Source organism: Myxocyprinus asiaticus, chromosome 36 (genome assembly GCF_019703515.2).
Source record: "Myxocyprinus asiaticus isolate MX2 ecotype Aquarium Trade chromosome 36, UBuf_Myxa_2, whole genome shotgun sequence".
NCBI lineage: Eukaryota > Metazoa > Chordata > Actinopteri > Cypriniformes > Catostomidae > Myxocyprinus > Myxocyprinus asiaticus.
The window spans coordinates 33,224,197-33,236,937 of NC_059379.1; the positions used below are offsets into that span (position 1 = coordinate 33,224,197).

The 12,741-nt window shown below is 37.8% G+C and overlaps 1 protein-coding gene across 2 annotated transcripts in view; it reads left to right on the top strand.

Moving 5' to 3' along the window:
* Positions 1 to 12,741, top strand: part of prkg1b (protein kinase cGMP-dependent 1b) — a 282,644-nt gene that overhangs the window by 183,750 nt on the left and 86,153 nt on the right. For both annotated transcript variants that reach the window (XM_051673736.1, XM_051673735.1), the window contains exons 4-5: positions 579 to 684; positions 5,337 to 5,400. In XM_051673736.1, the coding sequence (XP_051529696.1) occupies positions 579 to 684; positions 5,337 to 5,400 (170 nt within the window). The remainder of the gene's footprint in view (positions 1 to 578; positions 685 to 5,336; positions 5,401 to 12,741) is intronic.

Genomic DNA, 12,741 nt, shown 5'->3' on the forward strand with positions numbered 1-12,741 from the left:
AAGTATGTGGACACCCAAACACTACACCATGCTATATGTGCTTGTTGGGCATTTTATTTCTAAATTTTTGAAAACTGAGTAGAGAGAGCTCCTCCCTTAGCTGTTATAACAACTTTCACTCTTCTGGTTCAGCTATCCGTTAGATGTTGGAACATAGCTGTGGTGATATGCTCCCATTCAGACTCATCAACAGTAAGGTCAGACACTTATGTTGGGTGATGGGGCCTGGCTTGCAGTCTGCTTTACAATTAATTCTAAATGTGTTTAATGGGGTTCAGGTCTGGGCTTTGTGCAGGCCAGTCAAAATACAATTCAGACTCAAAACACCATTTCTTTATGGACCTTGTTTTGTGCACTGGAGCATTGTCATGCTGGAACAGAAAAGGGCCCTACCAAAATGAAGTCTGTTTGTCTAAGGAGATTGCATGGCGGTATGCTTGATTTTGTGTACTTGTTAGTAATGGATAGCCAAACCTTTCAATTAGAAGGGGATGTTCTTAAAATCTTGGCCATGTAGTGTATACACTGTGTGTGTTGGAGGTAGGCCTAATTCTTTTCTCATCTATTTTATTCCTCAGCCCTCACAAATGTGAAGTTATGGGCCATCGACCGCCAGTGTTTCCAAACCATCATGATGAGAACTGGACTCATCAAGCAGGCAGAGTACATGGAGTTCCTTAAAAGGTGGGCTGCTTCTCCTTCACTTTGTATTTATTCTTTATTGTACCCTCCCCCTCACCAGTAAGAATGAGAGAAATTTACTTTCTTTTTGAAAGAATAACACAGAAGTGAATGGTTACACAATCACCAGTAACTCGGGCTCTACACTCGGCATCCTTCGCTGCGTATCGCTAAACTTCAAGGTGATGGGTTTTGATTGAAATATTTTAGAATGTGAAATGGCATTTTACTCCAATCAATGGTCCGCTTATTTCTGCAGTTTTCCGACATGTTCATCATTGAGGGAAATGTGTATTGGTTAGACACTTGAAGAGGGCAGATAATGATTAGAGTGCTGTCGGTTTATGGAGATTCGCTCTGCTCGTTTGAGTCTAATTTATCCCTTTCAACTCCCTTAGTCAGAAAATATTTTTTTTTTAGCTTTCAGTTATTTATGAATAGCTTTTCTTTATTTGAACATCCTTTGTTTCTCTATTAAATTTCGATTGCTCACCCGTTTGCTATAAAATGCATTCACGTGTGTTCTATCCAAAATTAATCCTCTGCATTATGTACAGTAATAATAGATATTGCTTATGTATTTCAGGATGCGTTGTCAGTAGAAACTAGATTCAGGAAGAAAATAAATGAAAGTCTATGGGATTTTTATTCGTTTCATTTTTTAAAACATTACATTACATTCACTCAACAATGTCTGGAGGTATGAAACAATGAGTCTATGGATGATGATGAAGATGAAGATGAAGGAAATGTGCTTTTAGTGGAAACTTAAGATGCTTTTTTGTGCTGGGTGGGCTTCAGAGAACAGCAAGAGGAGAAATGCTGTCTGTGGAATCAATATGTTGACACCCCCTCACAGAGAATGTGACTGCAGAAACTGATCTTAATTTGTGTTGGAGGCTTTGTCTGTATTCTCTGAGGCACTTCGGATGTTAAGTAAAGATGACAGAGCCTGCATTCTCTCAACAATAAATAATAAATCTCTGAAGTAATATTTAATACACTGTAACTACTTGTTTTTTGAATATGATCTTTAGGACTGACAGGCCACATCTTGCATGTGATGAAATCTGATTTGTTCAGACAGAGTAGTCAGTATTCACTATTTCTATGTTGGTAGGAATAGTAATGACTTTGACACAGTGTTGGGAAGTAACTAACTAAAAGTAGCGACTGTACTAACTAAACTTTTTTCAGTATCTGTTATTTTTACAAAAGTGTTGCTTTTTCAGTAAACTGCTTCTTTTTCCAATGAGTTGCAGTGTCACAAAACACTAAATTATCATGAGTGAGCCGAGGAGGTCATCAAACATGCTTATCTAAACCCTCTCTCATAGCATTGGGAGGTCCAAAGCATCTAAGTGAATCAGTTTGTTCAGACAGTGTATGGAAATGAACTGGATAAAAAGCAGCCTGATGTCATGAAATTTATGTGAGCATTGCAACATTTTTGCAAAACTGAACTTACGTGCTTCATTAAACGTTTGGCTGCAGTTTCCCAGTGAAATGTCCAGCAGGGGGGTGCCAAAACCAAGCGAAATGAGGTTGTAATCAGGCGAGGTTTTTAAGGTGAATTTTAGATGGAGGTTTTAATGAGTAAAATGTACCTTCCTAACCTAAAGCTTTATCCTAAACCTAACAAATAGTGTCCTGAAAGATAAATGAGAGTTTAACAAAACAGACATCCATACCCCTAACCTTAACTGATAGTGTTTTAAAATGCAAATTCAAAATGAAAAGCACATTTTCTGAAGCAACCACTTAATTTCCTGGGGCTTCTATGACACTTTCACTCGTCTTTGGCTGGGCTCAAAGCCATGGTCCATGAGTCCAAAGGCCAATGCTCTATCAGGTGAGCGACCAAGCAAGCTATTCATGTCAGAATAAGTGTATATAGGTGAGTCTGTAATAGAAGTATTCAAATGTATAGTTTTTCAAATCATCCGTTAAAGTAAAAGTGTTTTAAAATCATAACATTGCGGGGGTTAGTAATAGAGTGAAAATTAAGTGCTTATAAAGTAGGAATGTGCCCGAAGCCGAATACCTTATTCGAAAAGGCACGAATAATGACTTCAAAGTGAATAACGGATTCATCCGAATAATATAAAAAATATTAGTATGACTGATTATCCAAGAGGCACAAGGATAAAGCGACATTTATATAAACATATACAAAATTACAAAGAATTTATGAATCTGTGCAGACAATATTTCTAAAGTGTAAACCTTATGAATGAAAATGCACACGTTGTGATTTCAGATCGAATGGGCGCGTTCTTATCTCCATTTGTGGTCTCTGTAAATTGTGCGTGTCTGGAGCTTATCAAGTGTAACATTAAGATATGACATCATATACACTTTCTGCGTCTTGAAATTTCTTTGTTAATGTATCACACCTTTCTCATGTAATTCTCATGTATTCATTTATAGCCTAAACCTAAGTACATTGTTAAATTCCTGACCTGAAGTGATGATTTCACATTGGAGCCCGTCTATCCATCTTTTAAAGTTGACCACATTTATGTCCACATCAGCGATTAAGAAAATTAAAGGTTTAAATGCTCCATAGAGTATTCATACATTAGGAATATTCCTCATTATGTAAAATGAAGAAACTAAAACGTTCTCTGTCTTTGTTAACTGTGCTACCTCTGGTAAGGCACTGTATAAATGTAACATTATTATTATTATTATTATTATTATTATTATTATTTAACTAAATAATGGTGTCCTATCATAAAAATTCCTGATAGATTTATTTGAATTTCACCTGTTTGTAGGCTATATTGATTTTATTTTCATTTATTGTAATGTTTGAATTTGTATTTATTATTCACTGCAAAATGTGTGCTTGACATTTCACATTTTGCTTGACACATCCTGCCTTCAGAATAATGTTGTTATACATGCACAGACAAACGAAAATTCTGTTTCATGCAGATATTAATATCATAAATACCCGGAGAAACCACAGTTAACAACATATTCCATAGTTAATGTTGCCTTCAAATTCAGCTTCATCTGGTTAGAAAAAAAGAATAAAAGAATATTTTTTAAATAATTGTTGCATAATAATAATAAAATTATTATTATTATTATTATTATTATTATTATTATTATTATTATGAAAAGGCATATACAAGCAGGGTTGGGAGGGTTACTTTTGAAATGTATTCCACTACAGATTACAGAATACATGCTGTAAAATGTAATTTGTAATGTATTCAGATTACTCAAGGTCAGTAACGTATTCTAAATACTTTGGATTACTTCTTCAGCACTGGTAGATTTTTTCACTTGTTTTGACTATAAAATACTCTGCCAGTACAGTAAGACAAACTGTATGTTAAAAATATATTCTCTGAAAAACCTAAATATCTTATGCAGTGTTGTTTCTAAAACAAGTATAATCTAATTGATCTTGTTTTAAGGATTTTTAGATATTTTTACAGGAAAACAATACAAAAATTATTATCAAGAATACAATTTTTGCCCTAATATAAAAGGTCTTACTAGAAAAAATAAATTATGATCCAACGTGAATTTTCTTGATAAAAAAATATGATCGTGCCTGGTAATGTGCATGTAAAATGGCTAGAAATAGCATTTTAGCTTAAAGCTGACAATTTACACAAGGTTTATTTCTATTTCTTCTGCTCCAAACTTACTTCAAATGTACTTCTCTGTCTGCTCATATGAATGTAACACATCATAAGAAAGTGTTTCACTTCTGTTCAAATGCACTTTGGATCACATCATTTATATGTATAAATGTTTTCCATCTGAAAGGACTAAATATTAAATGAAACAAATGACAATAAAATGCAAAGTAATCTCTTCAGTAATCAAAATACGTTTAGAATGTAACTGTATTCTAATTACCAATTATTTAAATTGTAACTGTAGTGAAATACTTTAAATACGTATTCCCATTACATGTATTGGGCTTTTAATTTAGTTTTGATGAACTTTCATTTTAATTCCCACCCACACCCGGTTCTATCCGAATACAGATACAGATAATTTTGTCATATGAACAGATACAGATACAAATACAGATAATGGTTTTGATGCACACCCCTATTACAGTATAAAGTCATAATCAGCAATTGTACTCATGATTTGTGTGAATAAAACGCACAGTTGTTGTAGTGCCTCCAGTGTTCATTTCACCAGGAAATTGCAGCGAAATGTAGAAAGCAGCACGTAAAAGTAAATTCATGTAGCAACCAAGAGCAGGAATATAGTGAAGTTCATCCAGTGAAGGTCTTTCTAGTTGACTGTTTTTTATGGCTATTTAAAATGATTGACAGCTTTATTTATTTATTTAGCTATTATTTATTAAGTCCACCTGCACCTCGGCCTGAGGCATTATTTCTGAGTATTTCTGTATACTCAATATTCCTTTATTTTCCTGTTTTATAATGCTGTTTATTGATTTTACCCAGAGATTCTGAGTTGATTTCAGTTATTTCAAATTAATTTCCAAATACTTATGGCCAGTCCCTTTAAGTCCATTCCTTTGAAACTAGCACTAGGGTTGTTGTTCTTTTTTTCTGTTGGCCAGGCATGATGATACTGTGTGACCTGAAAGACACTGCTAGTTTTATTGACTCTCATAACCTCAAACATGCTCTTTTTCATCTTCTCCACAGTGTTCCAACATTCCAAGGCCTTCCAGAAGAAATACTCAGCAAGCTAGCTGACGTGCTGGAAGAGGTAAGTTCAATAGCCAGTGAACTGTATTATACAATACACTGCGCTTTTTCTCAAAAGAGCCAGTTGAATAAAATTGACAAAATTATATTGTGATAAAATTGTTTTCAACAAAAAATACATTTGTCATATGTCTTGCATGACTACTTATAGTAGTATACAGCAGTTCATATTTGTACATGCCCTGCCAATATTTTCACTTTCCCAACCTTGATATATAGCTGTTTATTTTGATATGTTTCAGAAAGAAATATATTTTACATATACATTAACAATGTAAAATGTGGTTACATACAGTTACCTTAAGGTCCTATTTCTCCTGGATATAACCTTTAAAAATAACTTTTCTTGGTGTAATGTAATGTATTCAGTTTGATTTAGTCATATTAAATAAAATGTTTGACTTGAACAAAACCAGACTTTACAATAAAGTTCTCTTTGTTGACATTAGTAATTGCCAGGGTTGTGCAAAATTCAGAATTTCACAAATAACCCCCTTTCAATTCAAGAGTTGGAATTTGAATTGAATTGGCCACACCTAACAGGAAGTTGAAATGGAATTTGAATTAGAATGACAGGAAGTGGAATTTACTGAATTGCTATTCAAATAAATTCAACACAATGACACTACATGATTGCATTACTCCAACACATTTTATGGCAATAATTACGTTATTATTTTTGACCAATTATGCCTATTTATAAATAGGTAGAATTGCGTTTTTTTTTTTTCTCAAAGAAATAATATTTCTCTCTCTCTAAAAATAAAATTAAATAAATAAATGAAAATTTACATAGACATTAAATGATTATGTTTTTGCTTTACAGCACCAGAAATTTTCCAACATTTGTTTTCAGATAACTTCATAAAAATGTATTATATTGATTGTTTAATATATTGAGCAAACTAGGAAATGAAACGTTCATTCACCATTGTCCATAAAATGAAAATGTGACAATGAAATATAGTAAAATAAATTAAATAAAAATTTCTATAGGTGACATTCTAAACATTTTTACATTGTTATATTTATTATTGATTATTAATACTGTAAAATGTGATGTGTTTGTAGAACATAAAGAAATTAAGTTTGCATTGCTTTTTTTTTTTTACCTATTTAACAATTAATATTTAAATTAAGTAACTTTTAAAAAGATTTCTTAAACTGTCAGCTTAGTCCTATGACAACTGCTTCCTTGATTATTAAACTGTTCAATATTCTGAGCAAGCATCTCATGTACAATTCAGTAAACATTTATTTCATGGAGAGTGATGTGCTTGCTGTCTTAAACCAATAACATCACATTTTAACTCATTACATGAACACTTATGAGTAAGAAAAAACACATGAAGGGGCACATTCACTAAGAATGATTTGCGGTCGGTAAAAGCGCCGATTCTTTCTTTCTTTCTTTCTTTTTTTGCACACGCTTTCTGCACTGGTGTATCACCTGATTCACTCATGAAATTATGCAGATAAGGCAACGGCGCAATTCTGAGCCCACATTCTGAGCCCACAAAATCACCGCTAAATGCAAATTGCAAGCGCAATTCTGATCTTTTGGTCCGATTCTGAGTGCTATATAGCAGAGGGTGCCGCAGACCACCGTATTTGACACACCCTGCCAGGAATGTACAGCATCACTTTGATCCAGACACCTGAATCATCTCTTAAACATGCAGAACGTGTGCTTGATGCTCTTCTCCATCATTTGACAAGTATTTGATTAATTACTGCTGATAAGATCAGTTGAAAATTTTCACAAACATCTCTTTTAAATAAAATTAATTTTACTGCCTACTTTCATTTGGTGGTAATAGCATGATCTAAATTGAGCCAGGCAATTTTTGTGAATGAAGCGCAATCTACAATTAGCCAAATTTACATAGAAAAGAGGCCTGTTTGCGCGGAAAGGAATGACAGTGACTTAATTTAAAAACTCAAGACGCAGCGCAATGATTGCACCTGCTAAAATACGTAGATTGCGGTCGGTTAGTGAATAAGATGGCGATTTTTGCGCTGAAATAGTACGCACAAAAGTGCTGCAACTGTTTAGTGAATCTGCCCCAAAGTATTTTCAAATGGCATGCACAGACCTCAACACTTGGTTCATAAAACACGACTAGGAAAACGATCAACAAATTGATATTGAGGAACAAGCTCATCCTGACATCGCAAAACAACAAGTAACCTACCGTGACAACACAGTCAACAGCAACAATGTAAATAGAACTATGTAAATGGCCAAACAAAGCAACTATATTATTCATGCCCCGCTGCATGCTGGGAAGAGGGTAAATGAGACTGAACCACATAAACATGTTGTGTAGGCCAATTTGAACTCAAATAAATGCATTAATCCAACTCGCTGCTGTGCTTGTTAGTTCGATTTAAAAAGAAAAGGCTGCACTGAGATGCATTACTTACACAAAAAGAAATGTTTTACATCATTACAGTGAAATGTTTCTGGGAACACCCCATTTGTTATGTACCGTATATGATAATATGATAACATATTTCATGTTCCATGTTATACTGAAAAATAAAATGTGTTATTTTAAGATAAGCTTGAAAACAGTTATGTGAATTTCTTTAAATGTCATTCCATTTTAATTCTACATCCTTGAATTTAAATTACAATTCTACCTCAATTCAAATTAAAACCTGGAATTGAAGTGGCACTTTTCATTCAATTCTGAATGGTGCACAACCCTGCCATGAACTAACAAAGAACAAAGGGTCTGTTCCAAAACCTAGTAAGCGTCCTCCGGAGGCAGCATTTTAAGGCATCATAGGTGCGCTCCCAATGCGAAGGTTGTTCCAAAAGGTAGGTATATTAATTATTCTGCCTCTTAAGATATCTTGTTTTGGCCAAATTTTAAGGTAGCATCGGATGTATCCTTCCCCGGGTAGGCGATCTCAGAATGCATCATGACAAGTGTTGCATTGTTTCTCTTGCGTCGCCTGCATTGAAATCAGCTGCAATTCGAGTCTCACATGAGGAGCGCTGTTTGAATGATGCATGGAGCTGCCGCCTATGTAGCAACATGATCACACATGAAGACTCAAGATGGCGCCGAGTATGGCTGCTGCGTTGCGAGCTCCGACACAACATAGTAGTGTTTTGTTTGTTTTGTTCACAATTCTTATGTTTTTTGTCTTGGATGTTGTCTGCCTTATTGTCTACGACAGACAAACACTTTTGGACATTGGTTCAGCAATTTCACACCGTAAACCGGACTTCAAATTTCTCAATGCCGACCCGCTGTTTACATACACGCAAGCGGAGCCCTTTGTCTGGGCAGCACGGCCGCGGAAACGCAAAAGAAAAAGGGGAAACAGAGCCGGCGTTCTAATCAGTGTAAGACGCCGCGCAAATCGACCCCCGCTACCCACTATTCTAAATGTTCAGTCTCTGGATACCAAGCTCTGCGAGCTGAAAGCGCGGATCTCTTTCCAACGAGATACAAGGGACTGCTGCATTATCTGCCTTACGGAAACTTGGATGTCTGCGGAGATTCCAGACTCAGCCATTGAACCCGCGGGGTTCTCTGTGCACCAAGCGGACAGAGCGTAAGACCTCTCAGGTAAAAGCAGAGGTGGTAGTGTATGTTTATGATCAACAAATCCTGGTGTGATCAGAGGAACGTACATTCTATCAAGTCTTTCTGCTCTCCTGATCTGGAATTTCTCATGCTTCTGTGTCGACCATTCTGGCTACCGAGGGAATTCACAGCGGTCATTTTCACTGCTGTGTACATCCCGCCACAAGCCGACACAGACTGGGCACTCAAGGAACTGTATGGGATTATAAGTGAGCAGGAAACCGTGCACCCTGAGGCCACGTTCATTGTGACCGGGGACTTTAATAAAGCCAGTTTAAAATCAGTCGCACCAAAATACCACCAGCACATTAATTTCAACACACGAGGGGACTGGGTTTTGGACCATTGCCACTCTCCCTTCCGGGATGGCTACAAATCCCTCCCCCGCCCACCATTTGGCAAATCGGACCACTCTTCCATTCTGCTTCTGCCCGCTTATAGGCAGAAATTGAAACAGGAAGCACCCACCCTCAGAACGATCCAGTGCTGGTCGGACCAATCAGACTCTACGCTACAAGACTGTTTTGATCACACGGACTGGGAGATGTTCCGGTCCACCTCTGATGACGACATCGAGCTTTACGCTGATAGCGTAATGTGTTTCATCAAAAAGTGCTTGGAGGACGTGGTTCTGACCAGAACAATACGGATCTATCTGAATCAGAAACCATGGATAAATAACGATGTTTGCGCGGCACTTAATGTGCGGACCTCCGCTTTTAATTCCGGGAACGCGGAGGAGCTTAAACAAGCCAGTTATGCCCTCCGAAAAATCAGAACCGCAAAACGCCAGTACAGGAGCAAGATTGAAGGACAGTTTAACACCACCAACTCTAGAAGCATGTGGCAGGGAATTAACATCATCATGGACTTTAAAGGGAATAAAAACTCTGCCATGAACACCACTGCCTCTCTCCCGGATGAGCTAAATACTTTTTATGCTCGTTTTGAGGGAAATAACACCGCCCCCGCGGAGAGAGCTCTCGCGGATGAAGCTACAGAGGTTAGTTCACTCTCCGTCTCTGTAGCGGATGTAACCCGATCCTTCCGACAGGTGAATATCCGCAAAGCCGCGGGCCCATACGGCATTCCGCATCATCAGAGCGTGCGTGAACCAGCTGGCTGGTGTTTTTACGGACATTTTCAACCTTTCCCTCTCTTTGTCTGTAGTCCCTACATGCTTTAAAACATCCACCATTGTGCCTGTTCCAAAGCAATCAAAAATAACTTGCTTAAATGACTGGCGTCCTGTTGTTCTGACCCCCATCATCAGCAAATGCTTTGAGAGACTAATCAGAGATTACATCTGCTCTGTGCTGCCTCTCTCTCTTGACCTGTTGCAGTTTGCTTACTGCAACAACCGCTCCACTGATGATGCCATTGCATCTACAATACACACTGCTCACTCCCACCTGGAAAAAAAAGAACACTTATGTGAGAATGCTGTTTGGAGACTTCAGCTCAGCATTCAACACCATAGTGCCCTCCAAGCTAGATGAGAAACTCAGGGCTCTGGGCTTAAACAGCTCACTGTGCAGCTGGATCCTTGACTTCCTGTCAAGCAGATGCCAGGTGGTTAGAATAGGCAGCAACATCTCCTCATCACTGAACCTCAACACTGGAGCCCCACAGGGCTGTGTTCTCAGCCCACTACTGTATTCCTTGTACACACATGACTGTGTGGCAACACATAGCTCCAATACAATCATTAAGTTTGCTGATGACACGACGGTGGTAGGTCTGAACACTGACAATGATGAAACAGCCTACAGAGAGGAGGTGCACACTCTGACACACTGGTGTCAGGAGCACAACCTCTCCCTCAACGTCAGTAAGACAAAGGAGCTTGTGGTGGACTTCAGAAGAAAAGACAGAGAACACAGTCCCATCACCATCAATGGAGCACCAGTGGAGAGAGTCAGCAGCTTCAAGTTCCTGGGTGTCCACATCACTGTGGAACTCACATGGTCCATCCACACTGAAGTCGTTGTGAAGAAGGCTCATCAGCGCCTCTTCTTCCTGAGACGGCTGAGGAAGTTTGGAATGAACCGCCACATCCTCACACGGTTCTACACCTGCCCTGTAGAGAGCATCCTGACTGGCTGCATCTCCGCCTGGTACGGCAATAGCACCGCCCACAACCGCAAAGCACTGCAAAGAGTGGTGAGCTTCCCTTCCTCCAGGAAATATATACAAGGCGGTGTGTGAAAAAAGCTCGGAGGATCATCAGAGACTCCAGCCACCCGAGCCATGGGCTGTTCCCACTGCTACCATCAGGTAGGCGGTATCGCAGCATCAGGACCCGCACCAGCCGACTCCATGACAGCTTCTTCCCCCAAGCAATCAGACTTCTGAACTCTTGATCTCCCACGATCAAAATACATCAGCACTGCACTTTATTACCCTTACTCTTATATCTCACACCGGACTGTCATAAATTTTATTATTATTATATTATATTCTCTCTTAACAACTGACTATCAACTGATAGCCTGAATGTCAATACAGTACAATACTGTACATTCTATATATACTACTATATATACTTTTTTATATATTTTTATTTTTTATTTTTATTGAATAATGTGTATCTATATAGTGCATATTGTATACTGTACAGTGTATGTTATTATTTGTATATTGTTGAGTGTAATTATGTGTATATCAGATGTTTAAATTGTGCTGTGTTAATTTGATGTTATTGTAAATTGGTACTGTCTCATCACTGTCACGACTGCTATGTTGGTCGGAACTGCACCCAAGAATTTCACACACCATTGCACTTGTGTATATGGCTGTGTCACAATAAAGTGATTTGATTTGATTTGAAGTCGGCATGATGTTTCCGATAGTTTCGGTACCCTAGGATCGGCGACTGTATGCCGATGCGCTGACTTGCAGCATTCTCATCAGACATGTTTGCAGTGGTTTCAATGTGTTTACCTTTCCACCTGGCATGATTGGCAGCGTGTTGCATCAGCTGCGTGGGAGACTAGGGTTCAAAGTCATGCAGTAACCATGTTTGAATAATCAATGGTGAGCATGATTCAGAGGTTTCACTTTTCTCTCTAACATTACTTTTTTACTCCACTAATGGTTAAGGTAAGGTTTGGGTTCGGGGATAGAATCTGTAAATATATGCTTTTCTCTTCATTGTATAACATCCTGTAAAGCTGAAAACAACTTGCTTCACTACTAGCATTTGGTGACCTCTCCTGGATATAAATGGAGCTCTCACGTGCCTGTATGCCCTACAACACTTACCACTTTGGCCACTGGGGGCAGTGTTTCGAAATTTCAGTCAACGTATACCAATTTTGATGAAAGAAAAGTCGATCTACTCTTTCCGATTTCACTGTGAGATCAGGCTGTATGTAGAGCATTCCAAATCGCTCTCTTATAAGGCATAATTTCAGTAAGGATGCTTCCATAGAAGACAGCTGCCTATGTAGGCAGGAGACAGCGAGGCAGCTCACCAAATTTTGGAACAGACTCAAAATGTTTTACAGCATTCATTAATCTTGGTTTAAGTTAATAGATAAACATGCAATTGTGTATTTTTTATGTTTAATGTTAGTTCATTCAATGCATCAAATAATGTTAACATATACTACTTTTAATAATAATAATAATAATAATAATAATAATAATAATAATAATAAATATATCTGCAAGCAGCAATGCGGATTCCTCCTCAAAATGGCAAATCATTTAAAAATTGATCAGTAGAGGGTTGG